Source organism: Chrysemys picta, chromosome 7, assembly GCF_011386835.1.
Source record: "Chrysemys picta bellii isolate R12L10 chromosome 7, ASM1138683v2, whole genome shotgun sequence".
Lineage (NCBI taxonomy): Eukaryota > Metazoa > Chordata > Testudines > Emydidae > Chrysemys > Chrysemys picta.
The window spans coordinates 8,672,320-8,695,461 of record NC_088797.1 but is presented as its reverse complement, the minus strand read 5'-3'; the positions used below and the strand labels follow the sequence as shown (position 1 = coordinate 8,695,461).

Genomic DNA, 23,142 nt, shown 5'->3' with positions numbered 1-23,142 from the left:
GCTGAACCAGTTCTCAGTTTAATTCCTTTTGTACCTATGGGCTTACCGTTCTCAACACCAGCTGGGCAGCTTGGGAAACTCCATGTTCTTTAAGGTTGCCAGGGCCCAAATGCCAACAGTCACATCTTGCCACCATTACACCTGTGTCACACCCTCTAAAGTCAATGGGAGTTTTGTGTACAAATCGGTGCCAGGCTTTATAATGGAAATGTTTGCAGACCATTCACAGCAGTGCCACTTGGATGCCTGCAGTAATTTTAACTACCCAGTTTGGAGTACAGAACAAAGAGGGAGGAGAAGCATCAAGGTCGTTGGAAAGTCTGATGCCAATAGGCTGTTTGAAACAGTGACTTAGTTTAACACGAGGTCATGGACCAACATTGAGGAAGAAATTAATGTGCAAACATTACACAAAGGGTGGTTCCAGGTTTGGAATATGAAACAAACTGCTAAAGTTAGCAGTGAGAGTAGTAATTAGGGAGCTCAGTTTCAAGGGAGAAAGGGATACATAAGGAAATAGATGTGATCGGATACTGACTAGATTTGGGGGTTAAGATATATTGCAGAACTGTTCATCTTCACACAGAAGAGGTGCAGGGCATTTGCTCAGGTTGAATTACACTCACACTCCGTGTCAGCCTCTGCCGTTTGCTTTTGGCTAGAAATAGTCAGTGTAAATTCATTTTTATTAAGTTTTCAAATCAGTGAATATATGGGAAGATCTATCCAGAGGGAGAGGAGGCTGTGTGGCTCATCTAAATGTCTGTCTAAATCTGTGGATACTCCGCACCACAACCAGCAAATATGATCATCTTTCCAGGCAGTGGGGGAGAGGGATGAGCCATGTAGCATGTAGACTCTACCTTTCTGCACTGAAATGCTGATAGCATTGGATTTTCAGGAAATTTCTTGCTTTGCCCTTCTGGATGGAGCCAGGCTGGCAATAGCTCAGATGGCAGGCCCTGCACAAGAATTATCCTGCTGTTTGTCTCATGGATCAAAAGTCCTCCTGCTACATATCCTTAACCAGTTGGGAAGGAGTTAAGGGAATCCCTATTGTGATCTACACACCAAGATAGAGACCTTAAAAAGTGAATGTGTGTTTGATTAGCAGAGTAAGAGAGAGATGTCATGTTAAAAGGTAACCAACAGCAAGCTGGTTTTCCTGTTTTTAAATGTATGTGGGCTTGTCTACACTTACCGGGGGATCCACTAGCGGCGAATGATGCATCGACGGTCGATTTAGTGGGTCTAGTGAAGACCCGCTATATCGACTGCAGATCGCTCTCCCATCGACTCCTGTATTCCACCGAATTGAGACGAGTAAGGTGAGTCGACAGGAGACGCTCCCTCATCGACATTGTATAGTGTAGACCCCGCGGTAAGTAGATCTAAGTTATGTCGATTTGAGTTATGCTATTCACGTAACTAATTGCTTTGCTTAGCTCGAATTTCCCCTGTATTGTAGACAAGACCTACGATTGTTTGGTGTACAAACATCTACAGATACTTGCTGGGGCTGGAAAGCTTCTGAGGTTTCAGGTCTGGCACTTTTAGCAGGAGTCTACATTGTTATCCCCAGCGTGCTGGCTAAGTCCCAACACAGTAATTGAATTCTGCCTATTCCTGCACGCCACATTCTGTAAACGCTGCTGCTATTGACGGCTGCCGTTTTTTTATTTAATATTGTTTTCCATTGATAACATGCACTCATCAGAAACTCTCCAATTAAAAAACACATTAACTTGTAGACCCACATGGATTGACACAATACCAACGAAAGGACAATGAAAAACCCTCCTCCTTAAATATAGGAATCTCAGGCCACCCAAATAGCTCTAGGCAGAAAAGGCCATGTGTAAATACATGAGCCCTACAGCATACTGAAGGTCAATAGACTGGATCAGCAAGGCGAGTGAGATCCAGAGTTAAGAGCCCCTCACTGAAAGCACCTTCTGAAACCAAAATGGATGAAATAATCTCTACATATTTAATCTGCAGTCTGGCCAACGCTTATGCCTGTAATGTTACCCATGTGAGCAGTCCCATAAAGCGAGCTACCCGTTTGCACGAGTGTTGACCTGGCCCAGAACCATAGTTTGTCATCAAGGGCCCAGTCTTCATGTGAGCAGTCCTGTTAAAGTTAGTGGGACTGTTCCTGAAGGAACACCTCATCTGAGGAAGGCTTTCCAGCCCCACCAACTATCCGGGGCTGTTTCTTCACACACAGGCACGCCCACATGTCAGTTACTACCGATATATTGATTATGATTGGAAGTAGTTTGAAGCTAAAATGGTCCCTTCTCTTAAAAGCCCGTCTTGCCCCACTGAAGTTAGTGACAGTTTTGTCACTGGCTGCAGGGGGAGCTGAGGGAATCACTCTGCTCCAGTGCTGCGATATGCTGACAATGGACACGTGGGGTTTGGTTGTTTGCAGGGCCGGCTCCAGGGTTTTTGCCGCCCCAAGCAGGAAAAAAAAAAAAAGAAGAAGAAAAAAAAAAAAAAGCTGTGATCGCGATCAGCTCTACCGCCGCCACTTCAGTCTTTGGCGGCTGGTCCTTCCCTCCGAGAGGGACTGAGGGACCCACCGCCAAATTGCTGCCGAAGAGCCGGATGTGCCGCCCCTTTCCATTGGCCGCCCCAAGCACCTGCTTGCTGGGCTGGTGCCTGGAGCCGGCCCTGGTGGTTTGTTTTTTTAAAAGTATCGTTCTTGCTGTCATCTCCGAAGACCAAGGCAATTTTCACGAATGAGAAGCAATGGATTCCATATTGGCTACACGCTATAGTGTCCGTATGACTCAGGTGATAAGTGCTCTGGAACATAAGATCATTAGGATATATGATGCATGGCTTCAGAACCCACATCCAGGTTTAATCTCATGCCCAGGATTAATGCTGCTGTCCTATTATGGCAGTGGTCTCCAAACTTTTTTGATCGCACACCCCTATCGGTAAAAAGATTTTGAGCATGCAACCCCTGCCGCGCCGGCTCTACCAAAAAAAAAAAAAAAAGCCGCTGGGACTCCCGCCTGAACTGACGAAGCAAAAAAAAAAAAAAAACCGCTCCTCCTGCCGCGCACCCCACTTTGGAGACCACTGTATTATGGTACCAGCCTCTCTTCAGTTCATATGGTAAAGTAAGGTGCATTCTGCTCATCTTTGTTGATTGTCCAGATGTTATTTAAGATGTTGTTCCCATTCCAGAATCCTTGTTGAATGGATTAGGAGATAACACTGGTATCCTGGCCAGCGTTCCTTTTCTAAATAAAACAGGTTTTAATATCCAAAGCCCTATGCGTCCATTTAGTATACAGGATGAATCTTCATTTGCCTACAAAAGCATCCAGCTTATTAATATGTAAAGTGGTGTGGGCTGCCTTTGTGTCTGAAAATGAAACTAGATTCCATTATGTGCTGTAATAAACCACTGTATGGTGATCAAATGAGAACGGAAATTTGAAAAGATAATAGCAACATTAGTCAAAAAGTAAGTAAGTTCAGCTAAGTTTTCTCCTGCTCTGTCCTATTCCTGTATTCAAGTTACAGTACTTGATGTAGTCCTAATGCCTAAATAGAAAAAATGGATCTTATTATGGAGTTGTATTAAAGCTACAGATATTTCAATATCAATTTCCTTCACCACACAATAGCATTGTTAAAGCATACTGGCTTTGAAAATGGATAATGCTTATCATAGGTATTTACAAAATGAAGTAAAAGGTATCTAAATCTTGATGCTGCACGTTTTCTCTTATAGAACTATTTTTTAATATACATTTTTTTGTCCTGCATTGTTCAGCTGCTCAGAATACAATAGTATTGGCACTGAATTCTCAGCAGGCTATTCTAATTATGCAAAGATCCCATTTGCTTTGTGTGTTTCTCACCCAGGGGAAGCCTTTGATTTAGAATCCAGATACTGACTGAAAGTAAACACAGAGCTTGTAATAAGACTATTCTATGAAAAGCAGTGACTTCCAGATGCAGACTGTTGTTTGAGCTTCAGCCCTCTAAGGACACACTTGTTTTATGTTGGTTTGCTTGGTTGTTGCAAAATTTCTGTGGATTTTACCGGGAGGGTAAAACAAGTGAGACCATGGTTTGATTTTCTGAGACATTAGAAAAAATACTTCATCGGTAGAAAAAGTTCTGTAAATCTCTCCTTCTGACTAAGGGTTTAATATACAGAAACTCACTCTCCCTGAGTTACCAGCACAACATTAGTTACAAAACCCAATGTCCAATTATAGGATCCCATCTGGTGAATAAGGTTAGAGAAGGATATTAATTCTCATGTGCACACACAAACTACTTTGAATATGTTTTCTGATTTTCTTTTGAAAGGAGAAAACATGTACCAGCAGATGAGATGCTTAAAACAAAAAGGATGTAATCGGCACTTTCCATGCACCACTGACCTGTGCAAATGATCACTTACGGTGTATTAAAAACCAAAGAGCCTAAGGATTCCAGCCTCCATAATTGTGAGGATAATATGGTTCTGGCCAAGTCCAATAAATGTCCTCAGCTCAGCCCCAGAATTATACTGTGCACCTTGTTATTCAATAGCTGTGCTTGGCCGAACTAATCACAGAGCTCTCAAAGCTAGAAGTTTTATGTTTTGAGTCTTCAGATTTTCACTCCCCATTAAGATGATCTGGGGAATCACCCAGCCATTTTCTTGGAGAAAGCTATAGGCAGAAAAGACTGATAGGTGCCTTAAGTAAATTGCCTCCTAGAAACTTCTGGTAAATATTTCTCCCCCAAAACGGGCTCTCGCCACAAAGTCCAGCATGCCTTGAACATTGCCATCAGCCTTGTATAGAAAATGTTCAAGTAAATTTGCTTTTCTTCAGCACTTCGGGCCTGATTGACCACTCTACTATTTCAGGGTTTTTCTGCAATTAATATATCTCATTGCTTCCTTATATTCCCCCATCTGTCTGTATCCACCTGTTGTCTCTCATCTTATACTTGGATTGTAAGCCGTGTGACGGAATGCTGAGAAATGGACCCTGGTTCCTGTGAGGAGGCCTAATTGGCCAGGGGTGTGCCTGATTACCAGGCCAGACTGGGATAAGGAAGTTAATCAACTAATTAACCAATAAACAGGCAAGAGGTTTAAAAAGAGGAAAGGAAAAACAGGAAGGAAATGCTTAAAAAAGGAATGGGGTGGGGTGGAGAGAGAGAGAGAAAAGGTGAGTGAAAGGCTAGGAGAGGCTGACAAGGAGAGTTCTCTGAGTAGACACCCCTCAGGTCCCACCCCACTTTGGAGAAGGGACCAGAAAGCTGGAAAACAGTGCCAAGGTGGATGCACTGGTGGAGGTATTGAGACAAGCAAGAAGGTCTCAGAGCGGCCTCTGTTTTTGGAAAGGGGCAGGCATGTGATAGGCATTCCCTGTCACACAGGGAATGTATTTGTTTTGAGTTTGTACAGTGCCTAGCACACTGAAGTCCTGGTTCAGGTCTGGGGTACCAAAGTGCTACCATGATAGAAATAAACCATTAATAATAAATAAAAAAGTAGTCCAATAAAGCACAAGTCTAGGGTGTGATTCACCATCATGCTATCTCCGTTTTAATCCAAGTACCACTGGCACTTCTTGAAGTCTGGATCTGTTTCAGAAATAATAGCAGAAGATCTAGTGGAGAGTTTCTTCTAACTTTTCATAGTAAGAAATCAGTTATATGACTTTTAAAGGTTTCTTTCAAGCAAATATTTCTGCCTAGAAAATGTAATGTTTGCTGAGGATGATGTTAATCCATTTGTTTTACCATGCAATTGCATCCATTCTTCTGATGAAGTTTCTTACAGAGAAAAAATAAAATTAACAATTGCATACAATGATTTCATTTTCTCCAAAGCTATATAGCACAGTCTGGTTGCGTGAATCATTGGCTGACGTACACATGTTCTACAACATCCCTCATTTTAGTTGCTTCATCACAGTCTGCTTTGCATTTAAGTGACTATCAAATATTGCCAAAAACGACCGCTTCCCTTGCAAAGGCATCACTTCCTTTAAATTGGTACAACAGTGTGGTCTGTAATCAGAGTTTTTCCGGATCAGAAATGACCACCTCTCTCATAGAGCCTCTACCCAGCATCTTCATTATATGAAAAGCTTCCTTTAGAAGCTTCAGTGGACAAATGAGTGTAACCCACACAAGTGCATGCACAATGAGCCAGACTCTACCCAGTCATAAGCAGGCATAAATGGACTGCAGTTGTGTTTTCCACCAGGGTACACAAAGGCTGATTCTTTCTCCTTCCCTCCCTCTCTGTTTCCCACCTGTTGAGGCTACATGGCTGATTTAGATTAAGCACATTTCTCTTAAACTAACCCTAACTTTTATGAGTTTATGGCTTATTGCATTAGCTGTAGAGTAGAACCTTAGAGGTATGAACACCATAGGAATGGGGGTTGTTCATAACTCTGCAATGTTTGTAACTCTGAACAAAACATTATGGTTGTTTTTCAAAAGTTTACAACTGAACATTGACTTAATACAGTTTTGAAACTTTACTGTGTAGAAGAAAAATCCTTATGCTGCTTTCCCTTTATTTTTTTTAAATTTTTAACACTACATTTGCTTTTATTTTTTGTTGTATTTGTTAGCGGGGGGAGGGGGTTGTTTTTGTTTTGGTCTCTGCTGCTGCCTGACTGTGTACTTCTGGTTCCAAATGAGGTGTGTGGTTGACTGGTCAGTTTGTAACTCTGGTGTTCGTAACTCTGAAGTTCTACTGTATGTAACTTCTCCCTCGTTCTTATGGCACATTTCCCCCTGAGCATTTAGCCAGCTCAGAAAAGATCTGTCCTATAAACAAAGCCCCAGAGTTCAGCTCCGGATCTGAATATGAATTTTGGGGCTATTTCTCATTTGTTGCCATAAATTTCCCTGAAGTAGGAAATCAGGTTTAGATTGTAAGCTCTTTGAGGCAGAGACTGTCTTTTTGTTCTGTGTCTATACAACGCATTCGGGTCCTGCTAAATTCCTTATCGGTGCTACTGCTATAGAAATAATACAGTAGAGTAGTTTTGTATGAACAACCTGGAGAGCCCATCTGCCTGATATGGGGCTTCATACAAAGAAGAATCTAATGAATGGTATATTTCTGTATAGGATTATTGTTTCATAATATGTCCTGATGGTTCCGTGATGTTTTTCGTATATACCTAGGATATGTTTGATTATTAGAAATATAGGTAGTTGGGTTTGTGATGAGTGGGAGAACCGCATGGTGAATTGCCTGCAGGGTGCGAAGGTTGCGGATTGATTGAGACATCTAGATAGACGTCTATGCAATGCTGAGGAGGAGCTGGTGGTTGTGGTACATGTAGCTACCAGTGACATAGGGAACGGTAGGAGAGAGGTCCTAGAGGCCAAATTTAGGCTGCTAGGTAAGAGATTAAAGTTCAGGATCTCCATATTAGCATTCTCTGAAATGCTTCCAGTTCCATGTGCAGGGCCAGTTAGACAGGCAGAACTGCAGGGTCTCAATGCATGGACAAGAGGATGGTGTAGGGAGGAGGGGTTTAGGTTTATTAGGAACTGGGGAGCCTTTTGGGAAAGGAGGAAGGATGGGCTCCACCTAAACCAAAATGGAACCAGATTGTTGGCATCATAGGCGCCGACTCCTATGATGCACCCACCGGCAGCCAAGCTCTCCGCCCCACGCCTCCGCCCCACGTCACCTTCTCCTCCGCCTCCTCCCCTGAGCATGCCGTGTCCCCGCTCCTCCACCTACCTCCCAGCACTTGCCGCCGTCAAACGGCTGTTTGGTGGGGTAGCAAGCTCTGGGAGGGACGGGGAGGAGCGGGAACTTGGCGCGCTCAGGGGAGGAGGTGGGGCCAGGGAGGAGATTTGGGGAAGGAGTTGGAATAAGGGCAGGGAGGGGGCAGAGTTGGGGCAGGGACTTTGGGGAAGGGGTTGGAATGGGGGTGGGGCAGGGACAGGAGGGGGCGGGGCAGGGGTGGAGTTGGGGCGGGGCCGCGGATAGAGGGGGATCGAGAACCCACCAGCACAAGCAGAACTCGGCGCCTATGGTTGGCATGTAAAATTTAAAAGGTTGTAGAAGAGTTATTAAACTAATGGCTGGGGGACAGCTGACAGATGCAGAAGAGCACATGATGTGCACAGACATTCCTTAGGGGATTTATTAAAGGGAATACTCTGTATCCTCGTAAAGAGAAGAGGATAGAAGTCGCTAAAGCACAGGTAGGCACAAAAAAGAAACAGTGAAACAAAAAAGAGTCCCATTCAGTTGCGTCACATGAAGACAACTAAATACTGACAAATTCGAAAAGAGCTTGTATATAAATGCAAGAAGTCTAAATACTAAGATGAGTGAACATGAGTGCCTGGTATTAAATGAGGATACCCCTTCACATAATACAAGAACCAGGAGTCACCCAGTGAAATTAATAGGCAACAAGTTAAAAACTAACATAAGGAAGTATTTCTTCACACAACGCACAGTCAACCTGTGGAACTGGTGGCCAGGGAAGTTGTGAAGGCCAAAAGTATCACCAGGTTTAAAAAAGAACTAGATAAGTTTGTGGATGATAGGTCCATCAATGGCTATTAGCCAAGAAGGTCAAGGATACACCCCCATGCTCTGGGCATCCCTAAATCTCCAACTGTTGGAAGCTGAGCCTCGATGACAGGGGTATAATTGCACTGTTCTGCTCATTCCCTCTGAAGCATCTGGCACTGGCCACTTTCAGACAGCAGACAGGGGTCCTGTCTGACCCAATTATGTCCAGCCTTATGTTCTTAATATTCTTACTTCTCCCACTCACTTTCAGTTAAGTGTTTTTCTTTTCTGCCTTGTAACATAAGCCTTGGCTACAGTTGGGAATTCACAGCGCTGCTGCGGCAGCGCTGTGAGCGTGAGTGTAGTCGCGCCGCCAGCGTTGCGAGAGAGCTCTCGCAGCGCTGTATGTACTCCACCTCTCCGAGGGGAGTAGCTTGCAGCGCTGCGAGCGAGCGTGCAGCGCTGCAGGCGCTGATTACACTGGCGCTTTACAGCGCTGCGCTCGGGGGGGGCGTTTTCACACCCCTGAGCGCAGCAAGTTGCAGCGCTGTACAGCGCCAGTGTAGCCAAGGCCTTAGACTGATGAATGTAACCCAGTTTAGAATGATCTAGAAATGCAGATATGTTAAAAATAGACCCAAAGAAATCCTTCGGGTGTTGTCCTGCTTAGTGCTTATGCACAATTAGCCATTGCTAACTAGCTTTGCATCTCTGAGGATCGTCTCAGGTCTTTAACAAACCATTACAGGGCCAAATTCTGCACTTTGAACCACACATATGTCTCCCATTGAGCTTAATGGGGGTCTTGAATGATCTAAGTGGATGGAGAAGAGTTTTTATAAACACTTATTATCTCAGGTGCATGTACCAGGAGCAAGGCACTTTAAACAGATTGCAAAATGTTTGCAAAAACATTTTAATTATTTCTGATTGGTCTTCCTGCCTTCAAAAGCCAGTATGAAGTTCCCAGATTGGTTTGCTACTCTTTCCATTTTGCTATATGTATATTTTAGGAAAGGTGAAAATGTAGATAGGATTGTACAGAGTTAGGTCAGGTATAGTGGGGAAAGGATTTATGAAGTGGGAGTTTATTGGCGTACAGACCTCTGGATTTGGCCCCTGATCTGGAAAAACTTATTTGTAAGCCATTTGTTACAAGTCTGTTTCACTCCCTTTGATTTTTCTCCAGTCCCCCGTGGCCTTTCTTCTCCTGGCCATCCCTTATGGCCTGTCTCTACTGCTTTAAAAAAAAATGATGAAACGCCTTATTTTACTCATCAGTAATTGAAGATAATTAGATTTTATTTGCTTATTTATTTTTGAGTTCCTCTATATAAATATTATTTGTCCACCCTTATTCTGTGATTACCTAGACAGTCACGTGTCTTTCTAAAAGGACAGGATGACAGCATAGTTAGCTTTATGTAAACCATTTCAGATTAAAAGCTATTGGAAAACTGTGTGTGTGTTAAATATGCATACAGAAAATTCAGAGAAGTGATGGTTTTGGAGAGAAAAAACTTTAGGTAGCTAAGTTTTTCTGACCCTAGGAGAGTATATGGTTTAGTCATATGAGTTATTAACGAACAGGATATTATTTCTTAGTTGTTATTTGAAAATATGATCTGCTGTAACTACATATCATGAACCCACAGATCCCTGGCACAGCAAATTGTAGCCTTCAAAACAGTTATTGATTTTCAGCATTTCTCATGTCAATAGATGCAGCATGAAGCAAGTCAGCAAAGTCATATGCAAGCATAAACTTCTCAACATATCTATTAGTGCATGCTACAGAAACATGTCAAATGCGTATAGATTATGAACTATTAGGAACTATTGTTCTCAACAATATTTGCTACTTGTTTGGTCATACAGGCGCATAATAAAAATGCATATTGCTATTACAACGTATGAGTGTTAAGAGTGATGCACAAAAAGCAGTGAAATGACTTTGGTGCTGTATCTCAGATGGCTGATATGGAGTGCATGTTATTAACACACTTTTACAGTACATGTGGCAATGGCTCTAGTAAAGCCAAATACTGTGTGGTATGAACTTTCACTGTAATGTTACTATAACACTGGGATTTCACATTGAATTTAGTACTTCTGAAAGCACTCAACACACAACCACTACACACACCGATGGCTGTGCAATAACGCCAATAATAATACTGCAATACTTAAAATTTTCAACTTCAAAGTACTTTATTAACTAATTAACCCTTAAACACCTTTGGGCAATAGGTGCATTAAGTATTTACCGAGTAGTAAGCGGAGACACAGACAGATCAAGTGAATGAACACAAAACAGAAAGGCAGTCAGTAGCAGAATTAGGAGCTCCTGGCATACAGACTTGATGTCTAAACTGCAACTCTGTTTCTGCACTAAATCGAAGAAATGCTGTAACTTTGAATTCCTGCATGCTGGCTGATCTTAGCGCTCAATATCCAGACCGTTTAAAATGAGCAAATACACTTGGAGATATGGGGGCAGGGGAAAAGGTCAAGCCCTCGTGACCAACTAACAATGTGAACTGCCCGTGCCATCTCTGAAATGAGCTAAATAACGAACTCCATGCCCCACGGCTGTCTCACCAGAACTTCTCAGTAGCCCTACAATCCATTTATAAATGCTATTGCTCAGTTATGGGAAGACAGAAGAGAGTCTACAAAAATAGTAAATGGCTAAAAGTGTCTTCATCTGACACCATTTTACTTAGCGGATTGTCTTTTAATAATAAATAATATCAATCGGAGACCGAATTCTACAGAATGATAGGGGCAAAAATACCTTGTCCGAGTAATTTTCCCTACTGTGTAACTTACTTACATTTGTGGGCAAGATTAATAGAGATTTGGCAAAAGATGGGTCAACATACATGAATATAGAAGAATATGACAGATCTCTAGGCTGAAAATCCTACTTGTGAGATCTGCATATGGGACCTCCTCCCTTCCCCCACTACATAAAACAGGAATATCGGCCACTTCTGCAGCTCCATCCCACTCACAGAGGCCTCTCCATAGGTCCAGATCCCTTATGCCCCCCACCAATGCTACAGAGAATCCTTGGAAAAAATAATGCAGCCCTCACCTCTGTTACCTGTTCAGCTGGGCCTCCCAGAGGCAGTTGTGACTGGGGGACTGGGATCTAGTAGTGTGAGTGCAATGGAGCCATGCTGACAGGAAGTAGGATGGGGAAGTCAGGCCAGAGGAATTATGGGGTACAGGGCCTTGTGTATAGGATCTTCTTTTATGGATTCCTGGGGGTCCTCGAGCTTTGAGGCAGCTCCCACAGCCTTTTCCATAGTGGGGAGGAAAGGAGACAAAACTCACCCCTCACCAGAAGGCTGTGGAGTTTCCATGAGGGGATCTCTCAGATTTTCTTCTCCAGAGCACAGCAGGGGCTGGTCTGGACCTGGGGGCCCTAACTAGTACAGATATGCTTAACTGCACTAAGCACAGCAGGGTTTGGCAGTCCATTCATGTACCGACCCCCCCCCCCCCCCCCCCGGATAATATTTACATTGGAGTTTTATCATGTTTGTTTGTGGGGGCCAGAATCTTTTCTCTGGAGCTTAGAGTCACAGGGGTGAGGGGATTGCACCTTAATCACATGCCAAACCCCATCTTGTTCGCACGGTTTTCTTGTAGAACAGGTTGTCTCTTGATTGTGTCAGTCACTTCGGCTTCCCACACCCTTCAGGTATGCAGGGAACATTCAGTGTCCTTGCCAAAAAAAAAAAAATCCAGGGGAAGTGATAAAGGGGACAGGATTCATCGTTAGTCAGTGATAAGACAGAGAGGGAGGCTGTGCGTCAGGGAGCTCTTATTTCAAGCATGCCCGTCGTTTTTTACAGGGTGTGGGACTTGAGCTGCCGGGAAGCGCAGTTGGAATGTAGCACAACTCTTCCTGTAGAACCTGTTACATTTCAGAGGTGAATGAGGGCCATGGTAGGATTGTGCATTTAAAGCTGCCACCAGTGATCCTGAATTTGAAGCCACTTCAGTGGAAATTCCCTATGAAGTCTGCAGCGTTCCGCTGTCTTAAAGCACGTCCCTCCTCTGTGAAACTTCCTCCTGTGTTCTGAGTTTAGCTATCTGTGGGGAGAGGGTGGGATTGGGGAGGCGTTGCTGCTGATATAGCTGGTGATGTCAGCAATGTGTCAGCAGTGGGAGTTAAGCCTGTGAAACCAGAGTTACACCTAGGAGGCTGAAACTCAGCAGCAGAGGGAAGCGGAAAGCTGCTTGCTGGGGGAAAGGGGCTGGGGGGGAATGGTATCTTTTCTTTTTTAAACTTCGCTTTTGAAACAATTGGATTATAAACCAAACAAGCGAGAAGCAAGATTGCACATTTTTTTGTAACTAGGTAAGTGTGGAGATTCAAGTGTATCATTTTGAGTAGTTCTATATCCTGGCTATGCTTAGGAAAAATGTTGGTGCAGTAGATGACAGCGCATGGACATTCTTCAGAGAGGAGTAGGGGCATTTGTCTGCTCCTGTATATGTAGTTTCTGGGATACCGTATGTAATAGTGCTGTGGTGCCGCAGAGTTCAAGCGCTCTCTATGCACTGCGTTCTGGGATATTGCATTACTTATATTCTCGGTAGAAGGAATTCATTTAGAAAATCCAGCTGCTTCTTTATGGCTGGGAGCTTTCTGTGTTAATTTAATACAACAATAAGTAGATTTCCCCTTAAGCAGCACTGTTAAAAACATAACAGTAATCTGCAAATGTGAATGATTCTTTTAACCAAGGGTCATTTCTCATTACAGCATTTTTTTAATTGAGCAGAGTTTATTAACAACAAGAAAAAGAAAAGTTGTGGATTCCGTAAACAGGATTCCGTAGAGTGAAAGGTCACTGAAAGAATTGTCCCATAGTTTTCCACAAACATATGAACTGGATTATGTTTTATTTATGACCTGGGATACGTGCATTTAAAAATGAAGCAGGACGTAATATTTAGCTTTATGAACCTTGACGTTACTTCATGTTGTGTATGATGGAGTCTTACGGTGATGTGACATTTAAACTATTACCTAGAGATGAACAGTAATATTATATGTGCTGTTGAATGAAATGTTTGATTAATTGGCTAAGAAGTTTAAAACCCAGTTCTGCCTGAAATAGTGACTTTGGAAATATTTGGACTTTGGACTTAGTGATATTCTGGAAGGAGGTGTTTCTTACTCATTGTGTCTTGGTGATTGTGTTTCTTCCTCTTCCTCCTGTCCACGCAACTGCAGCCCAGCGCTCAGCCTGGGCTCTGACAGTCTTTCCATCTCAGTAGGAGAGGGTCTGCAGGCTAAATTAAACCTTTGGCTACACCTGTCCCAGTCCATTGTCTGATTATGCACTTAGTGACACCTGTGTAACCCCACTGGCATTAACTGGCTTTGCACAGGTGTCACTGCTGAAAATTAAAAAAACATCCCCTTCTGCAGCAAAATTCCACCACAGGGTGAAAGCTATGTTAAGAATGTGCCATGTTGAATGGATGCAAAACCTGCTATATTATCCCCTCAGGTAATGACTGAATGCAGAAGGAGTAGGGTAAGAAGATCCATAGGGAATTCCGACCCCCTGGCTGCAGATCTCAGGGCACTGGTGCAAAATGCCTCCCTGGTTATGCTGTCCTAGACTAGTGATTCCCAAACTTATTACTAAGGCAACTGAATTTTGTCTTTTTTGTGACCCACTCAGGGCCCAAATTTGGGGGGGAACAAAACCATAGGCCGGCATCTTTCTTCTTCTCCTCCTCCTTCCTCGCCCTGTCCAGGGGGCACTGACCACCCGCAGCAGCACCCTCTGCACCGGCACCACAACTCTAATCCCAGCCTGGGATGGAGGGGAGGCCCACCCCCCACCAGTGGCTCCTGTCCCTCGGGCCTGGCCTGGCTCCCCACTCTAGGTATTGTGACCTGGCGCGTAGGTCGCAGCGCTTCTCAAGTTTGGCCCGGCAGCCCTGACGGAGGGATGGCTGGGAGAAACCGGAGTGGTGCTGCAACCCCAGGCACCAGGTTGCAATGCCGGGGAGCGGGCAGCAGGCCCCATCCCTGCAGGATAGGAGCCGCCGCTGGCTGATGACCATGGGGGAAGGCCTCATTCTCCAAACCCCTGTTCCGCACCAGGCCCAGAACCTATCTGTGACTGACTGGTGGGTTGCAACACATGACTTGGGAAACGCTGTCCTAGAGAACAGTTCTCTGGTCCCCAGCCGGCGGTTACACATTTCTTTATTAGCTGTATTCCCGTAGCACCTAGGCGCCCCAGTCAGGGACCAGACGCCATTGTGCTAGGTACTGTACAAACTCAGAACAAAAATCTTGTTCTGCCCCAAGGAGCTACAAGCTCAGGAAATGCTTAGAGGAGCAAGATATTTGAAGTTGCTCCTCCCAGACTCTCTTCCAGGGTGCTGTGCAGTCTCTCCCCCACCCCACCCAAAAATCTCTCAAAACCCCAAACCCAGTTGCATTGAGTGTGTGCCAGGACTAGAGCATGTCTTTTCCAAAGCTGTTGTTACTTTGTTACTCCCCTGTGCACTCCTGATTGGAGGAGCAAAGGCCAGAAGGAGAAGAACACATTATTTTACCTCACTTCTGGTGTGCAACGATTTATATTAGCTTCTTCGTTTAATCAGAGTAAAAAGTACTTTAGCACTCCTCCCAAGACAGAAAGTTTGATTAGACGTGAACGTTTAGCCACAAGATGAAATGTGTTGTTGGCAAAGGCAGCTGCTTGCACAATTCAGATCTGCAATTTACAATACACTGTTTATAGCAAACATTGTAAGTTTGCTTTATGGGTCCTTTTTATCTTATAACCAGTGACTTTTGGCACAGTTAATCTTTAGATGTAGCATGAGCTCCCCCGGGTTTGGTTGGCATGAATAATATGATGGAGGAAAGAGAGCAGTGATTCTTGGGGTGACTGTATTTTGTTTCTTTCTCTCTCCTCATACTCATAGTTATTTCAATGGAAACAGCTGGAAAATCTGTATTTCCGTGAAAAGAAATTTGCTGTGGAAGTTCACGATCCACGCAGGTGAGACCAGAATGGTGGTGGTTGTAACCGAAAACCTTTAGACATTGGACAGTTAATCCTGGTGTCGACCGAGTTCTCGTTTCATTGAGCTGCAATGGACCCAGGATTTCATTGTGACATAAAATTTTGATCTTCCTCTTCGCTTTGAGTTATGGGGCCCAGTCCTCAGGTCCAGGGCAGCAGAACAGGGCTGTATTAGGGCCACCGATCTGGTCTGTGGTTTCCAGTAACTAATGATAAGAAATAGTTTCCTGGTAAGGCACAAAAAGGGCCTCAGGACTGATCTGTAATGTGGGGTGAAATTTTGAGGGGTATTTATAACGCTGCTCAGTTTCTCAGATTTGTTTCAAATTGCATATGGGCAGTTCCCAGGCGCGCTCATACTCTGTGGACCTGGTTCTGGTAAGCTGCAGTGGATGCTTATAGACACGCATTGCAGTAGCTGCAGAGGAGAAGTTTTCCTCCTATTTAGCTCCCCTCACAACCCAGGGAGAGGCAGCTGACTCCACTGTGGCTGGAGTCACAGGGATTGCAGAGCCAATAGGACAGGGGGCATGACTCCCATAAGTTCATGTACGTCTCTGGCCCAGCAGTGACTTCCGCCTCTTTAGCCCACAGCCTGTTCAGGGGGGCTGGAGGGAGCACCCAGTCAGAACGTGAGTTCACAGTAATGCTGCCCTTCCGTGCGCTTGTTTCACAGCCACTTCCATAAAGGACCACAATTTGCCCTGAAGAAATCCCACTTCTTTCTGTTTCCATCTTCCTTCATCCCTCTCCCCCTATCACCCCCCCCTTCTCCATCAATGCTGCTTGCACCCAGCAATCTGCTTCCAGCTCCCTTCCATAACTGAAGTGCTGAAAGCTTTGGGATACCCCTCCATTCCCCCTGGCACGTCCCGCACCATCTCTCTCATCCCTTCAGGATCCCTCTGCATTCCATTCTCTATTGTAGATTTATAACATGTCCATCCCTTTGCTTCTGATCTCAGCTGCAGGAGCAGCAGCCCCCTCCCTTTGAGCTCACTGTGTTGTAAAAAGGAGAGGTTTTATGGCTGTGATTCAGTTCTGCAATAACAAGGAGAGCATAGCAGCAGCAGATGTGGCGAGGAAGGATTTTTCTTCAGTAAAGGACGTAGCTCACAGGCTGCGTCTTGGGTCTTGCCTGGTTCAGAAAAAGGCAGCTCTTATTTTAAACCGAAAAGGTACCAGCCTCAGCTTGCATTTCTTTTACCCCTTTAGAATTTCAGTGTCCAGAAGGACCTTTGGACAGAGCGGACTTGTAGTGCAAACCTGGTATGCAAACACTTCCCTGATCAAATCCATCTGGGTAATGGCAATCAGTCAGCACCAGTTTTACTTGGACAGAAAACAAAGCAAAGTAAGTTACCAGACATGTTACCAAAAGCAAAAATTTCAACTCCCGTACTCGTACCTACTTCAATGTGCATTGTTCTAGAGATAAACTAGTCATGGAAGAAAGGCTACGAATTGGCTTTGTAGCTGTTATGCGATCTGTTAGCTCAAATAACAATGCTATAGCTACATTATTCTGCCTCCAGTTAAGAGCTGTGGAAATGAAATCACAAAATGGGGGAATTATCACAGCGCAATGTTTAATCTACCCTGTGTCTGGCCTCTTTCCCACGTTCATTTTGAACAGGATACAAATAATAAAGGGGTTTTCCTTATGGAGATAGCCAGACTGTGGGGAAAATGCCAAGGAATGGAAAGCAAAGTGTAAAATCCCACACGGTGGTGTTGCATGCGCTCTTAATTTACTATGAGGAGAAGTGTGAAATGTCATCTCTATGACCCTTTGTTCTGAAGCTAGTTAGAAGTAACTTGATGATGCAGGATTGTGTTTTAACTCTTTCAGGCAAAAATTCCCTCAGCCAGAAGTTTGGATGATATTGCCATGGACCTGACGGAGATGGGGACACCAAAGGTTTCCAAACTCGTGACTTTGGAGGCAAAGAATCAGCTTATTATGGCCAGCAACGGCAGTTTAATCTCTTCAGGTAACATTTTTGCTTCAAGCCAACGGCAGGTCCTGTCAAAAAATTGTGAGGCCTATGTGCAAGAAAGGAGAAAATGATGCCATTCGTTCGTAGCTGTTGTGAAGTAGATGTTAATGTAGATCAGATTATAAAGATTTGATTTTATAAGCATAACATACATTCTGGATAGTGTCAGTGTCATATATTTTTATCCCATACGTAATTTTGAGACCTGTTTACTGAACCTGCAAACCCATAGCATTCTCTACAATCCAGGCGCATCTAAAAGTGTGGACCTGGTGTCTTCTATGCACATGTACTCGGCCATGTGTGTGAGAGACAGAGGACAGCAGCTAGGGTTATCGGAAATTGGACCTCCAGCTCCCACTGAACTTCAGTGGGATTTGGTGCTTTAACTTCCTTAGGCAGCTTTGGGAAATCAGGATTGGGCCCTTTGTTCTAGGCCAAGGAAGGAAATGGGTCTACCCCCAGACTCCGCATTAAAGGTAACTCGTTGCTTCAGGGTCTCAAGATTCTGAGGTCAGCGAAGAGCAAAAGAAGGAGAAAATGACGGAACTAAAGAAGAAAGAAAAGCTGCTGCAAGAAAAGCTGCTGCAGAAAGTGGAGGAGCTGAAGAAAATCTGCTTGCGGGAGGCGGTGAGGACTGTTGTTAAATTCCAGAGGAGTGCTGGCACGCCTCCCCCTCGGGTTAATAACCCAGCGTCCTTTCCATTCCGCAGGAGCTGACTGGCAAAATGCCAAAGGAGTATCCTCTGAGCGTGGGAGAGAAACCTCCTCAGGTCAGAAGGCGTGTAGGCACAGCATTCAAATTGGATGATAACCTGCTTCCCAGCGAGGAGGTAGGCACAGCAAATTCATGCAGCTTACTACCCATCGGGCAGCCAGAGTCCGAACTCAAACAGCGTCTAATACTCAGGCTCTGGCTGGTAGTGATTGGTGGTTTTACGTTCCTGATGTGTCAGTTCAGGTAGCAAACATTAAGGATCGGCTGCTGTAAGTTACCCCTGTTTGGGACCAGGCAGGGGTTGGCGTGTGCATGTGTCTGCTCTAAAACCAAGGGTAAAACTATCCAGTTCTGCAGCGAGGGTCCCATCCTGCTGCCCTTACTGAAACCAAGCTCTCACTGACTTCAAAAGGAGTCTGGCAAAAGACAGCAAGCTCCCCATAGGGCGCAACCATGCACCATTGACATCAGTGGAGATTTTACCATAGTCGTCAGCGAGAGCAGGTGCTGTCCTTCAGTGCCTAGTCGTCACCCAGCACTATAATTCTGTGCTCTGCAGCTGAATGGGGCTGTAAATTGCACCCTTCGCTGGCAGCAGGGGTCACTGTGCCAGTGGGTGGGGATTCGCCAGCGTAGCAGGGCACAGATTCCACCCAGGGAGAGCTTTGTACTGTTCAGAGATCTCAGTAAGGAGCTACACAGGCAGAGGCTGCTTTGAGGGATGCGCTGAACTCTCACAAGACTTCTTGCAGTCTCTGGGCCCACCATCACCATCCACTCTTTTCAGGGCTGTGCTGGCTGGCTTCGTTCTCTTAGTGGGATTGGGATTGTGAGCACTTTGTATGCTTATGTCCCATGGGCTTTGTGCTCTGAATGACAATGCTGGCGTAACCCAAAGCTGCAACAAACGTACTTTGTGCTAAATCCTTTTGAAGCAAAACCCTTCGGACAGCATGCAGTAATGCACTGCATAGCACTTCTGTCACCCAAACAGTAATTAGCTAAATTTCTGACGCCCTGTGATGTAGCTGTGATTATATCAATTTCATAAAGTGAAGCAGAGAGAGATTCCAAGCTGATATTCGCAAACTTTGACTTCCACCCAAGCAGGTGGTGGTGAACATCACTGAACCCCACTGAATATCAGTTCACTTGTTTAGGTGTCTTGACATGGAGTTAGATGTCTAACTTTAGGCACTTAGGTTTGAAAATTTTGGCCTGTGTAACCATCCCAAGGACACACAGTGAGTTCAGTGGAGTTAAGGAATAAAACCTGGGAATCTCTTAAGTACTAGACCATAATCATATACTCTTTTTGAGAATATTTCTGTGTTTTCACTTAAGGTTTCATTTTGTACACTGAATTTTATTTACTTGTACTTCGACGTGCAGCATCATGTAATAACAAAGAGCTAATGTTGTCATGAATCTGCAGGACCCCGCTTTGCAAAGCTTGGAGCGAAATTTCCTCATACAGCAAAAGATGGTGGAAGCCGCGAAGAAACTTGCCAGCGAGCCAGACATGTGCAAAAATGTGAAGAAGAAAAGAAAACAAGATTACACTGCTGCCATGAAAAAGCTTCAAGAGATCGAAAATTCCATAAATGAATACAGGATCAAATGTGGCAAAAAACCAACACAGAAATCAACCCTTATTTTGCCAGGTAAACACCAAGAATCCCCACGTTTCTGATGAGGGCGATAGAGAATGTTCTTCAGTTCAGTGACAAGTTTTGTTTATATATTTGGTATATTTTTTTCCATGGCACTTGCATGGAAAAGGAAGATGTAATTAATGCATGGTATACATGAAACATTGTTCCTGTGCTGTACATAAGCTGTGGGTAGAACAGATCATAGGAGAGGCTAGGCACAAGTGCTGACATGTTCTAACATCAGAGACCAAAGAATTACAGTATGCAGAAGGGCTGGCGGCATCTTCTCAGCCGAAACTGGTGTGGTACCTTATTCTGTAGCATACTAGATGCTCTTTTATTTCTGAAATAAGCTTCAAGGATCTCTCAGCTGTTCCAGTGCCTCCTTATAATTCTCATCCCCTTGTTTTTATTTTACTGTGACAGTAGGAAGGAAAGTGGGTGAATATTTCTGCAGGATGATAGCAACTGCTGGGAAAAGTCAGAAAAATAAGCAGGGAGCAAAGAATGTATGTCTTGATTAGAAATTATTAACTCCCCATAAGACAACAACAAAGCTGGGGTGTTCTCAACGTGCATTGTTGCATATAAGCTCCATAAGCCAGGCGTTTAACTTCTTAAACGTAGCAATGTGATGAGTGTGTGTGGACAGCAGCAATCCCTTTGCAAATAATGATTGTAAGGGAAATGTAGATGTCACTGCCTTCTCCATTCTGAAAGTAAGGCATGATCTGATTCCAGCCCCTTTGTGTGAGAGGTCAGTAATTAATACATGAGGCTAATTGAGGGAAGTTTTTTGGAATAGCAAAAGCTTAGTATATTGTGTCTTCTTTAAGTTTTCTATGCTGATAAATGGCTTTCTGACACATCTTTCTGCTCCTTGACCTGGGAACATCTGTATATATATGACTGTTAATGTTTGATCACTTTCTTTTTGCACATTCTGCTGAGCCCAGAGCAAAAGCTGTTCCATGAGATGTATTTTTCTCCTGGAAGCAGCAAAGTAGAGAAGGAGGATGTACTTTTTCTATAGTATATTTATATTGTATCCCTATGAGGGATGTCAGTATAGTGCCCAATGTACCTCTTCATTTCTGGAATAAGAACCCTTAGCAGTCTATTTTCTTCCCTTTAAATATTGCAACATAAGGGAGTCTACACATGGCCTAGATTTTCTACCAGGGCCACTGCTGTTGTGTCCCCTTTGGTTTCAGAATTCACTTGGAATTTTTTTCAGCAAGTGGTAAAGCAAGGCTGTTTATCATTGCTGATTGGCTGGAGGATGTTAGCTGGACTAACAGCCAGATTCTAGGGGAAGGGGTGAAGATAGTATCTCCTTTTCTAGCCTTGTGCTTACCAATGTAGGCAGTAGTTTTGGAAGTCCACCTCTACCCCAATATAACGCAACCCAATATAACACGAATTTGGATATAACACGGTAAAGCAGCGCTCCGGGGGGACAGGGCTGTGCACTCTGGTGGATCAAAGCAAGTTCGATATAACGCAGTTTCACCTATAACGCGGTAAGATTTTTTTGGCTCCTGAGGACTGCGTTATATTGGGGTAGAGGTGTACATATACGTCTAGAACAAGTAACATACTGGGCTAACGAGGCAGGAAATCCCCAAGGGACTAGTAAGTAGCGTGAACATCATGGTACACCATCTGTGTATAACTCCCGCTGCTTACTACATGGGGTATTTGGCACCATTGTGTAAAATAGGGAAGTTAGAGTTTAGATACAAATCCATAAGAACGGCCACACTGGGTCAGACCAAAGGTCTATCTAGCCCAGTATCCTGTCTTCTGATACTGGCCAATGCTTGATGCTTCAGAGGGAATGAACAGAACAGGTCATCATCAAGTGATCCATCCCCTGTTGCCCATTCCCAGCTTCTCGCAATCCTTTGGTTCTCACTCAGAAAAATACGCACTTACTCTATCATTTCACGGCGTCCGGCAACTGACTTCCCTGGGAGTTTTGCCTGAGCAAAGACTGCAAGATTTGGCCTGTAGGTAAATAAGCTGCACTCCAAACCAATACCTCAGAAACAGTATGTGTTTAGGAATGATGCTTGGCTGCTTGGAGTTTGGAAAGAGCAGAACCATCATTTATGGTAGATCTGCCCAGTCTTCTGCAACTGATCTGCAAGCAACCATTGGACCATCCCTGGCCATGCTCATTCTGAGATAATCACTCCCACGTTTTGTGCACTTGGTTTCCGAAAGCTGAAGATGAGTATTTTGGTGAGGAGTGCGGCAATAAGTCCGTCCCAGCTGTGAATTTTAGGAATGGTTTCTGTCGAATCAGCCCTGCGCTGTTCTCGGTCCAGTCCTCTGGGGACGGGAGATTAAGCAGGTACTTGACTTTCATAGTCGTCATTCCAGGCCCTGCCACTTGTCATGGGCCATTCACTCACACACGCACCCCGGCTGCAGAAGGCTCTAGTTGTGCTTCTTCCACATGGCGCAGCGTCTGACATTTGTGCAGCAGATGGTGCACATGGCCTGGCATATCTTGGCTGGATTCATGTGTTTAATAACACTGGGGTGGGGGGAGGGGTTGCAGTACATTGCTAGACAGCTGACTTGCTTAGCACTCTTCCTAGTGACTAGTTAAAGAGAATGGAAATAATATGTCTTTATGGAGAGCGTTTACTCTTTGCTTGTGTAGATCTGGGTGTTTTGCTAGTGTCACCCCGTGCACACTGTCCTTACAAGTACCCCGTTTCCCGAATCAGTATCTCCCTTGCCACTTTTTCCTGCTGAGTCTCCTTTCGTCCAGCACCCAGGTGCTAGAACTAGGGGGGCTGCCGCACCCCCGGCTTGAAGTGGTTTCCATCATATACAGGGTTTACAGTTTGGTTCAATGGCTCTCCGTACCCCCACTATACAAATTGTTCCAGCGCCCCTGCCAGCACCCTCCCATACTGAACTCTCTCTTTTTTTATAGTTTTCTTCCCTGACTCTGCACCAGTTCCCATATCGTGGGAGATTTCTGGGGCTGGAGGCAGGGACCGGAATCACACCGATTCAGATATTTGTAATGTTGAATGATTCTATGTACAATAGTGAGCTGCCCATTCATTGTTATCTCAGCAGTGGGGTTTTGCCTTTCATGAAGCCGGATCTTGATATCTTTCCTCTTTGT

At 44.4% G+C, this 23,142-nt stretch overlaps 1 protein-coding gene across 12 annotated transcripts in view; it reads left to right on the top strand.

Moving 5' to 3' along the window:
• The window catches only part of FRMD4B (FERM domain containing 4B), a 197,186-nt gene that overhangs the window by 162,968 nt on the left and 11,076 nt on the right, over positions 1-23,142 (top strand). For all 12 annotated transcript variants that reach the window (XM_024100169.3, XM_008179480.4, XM_065550723.1 and 9 more), the window contains 6 exons: positions 15,518-15,594; positions 16,834-16,972; positions 17,471-17,612; positions 18,115-18,248; positions 18,332-18,451; positions 19,772-20,000. In XM_024100169.3, the coding sequence (XP_023955937.1) occupies positions 15,518-15,594; positions 16,834-16,972; positions 17,471-17,612; positions 18,115-18,248; positions 18,332-18,451; positions 19,772-20,000 (841 nt within the window). The remainder of the gene's footprint in view (positions 1-15,517; positions 15,595-16,833; positions 16,973-17,470; positions 17,613-18,114; positions 18,249-18,331; positions 18,452-19,771; positions 20,001-23,142) is intronic.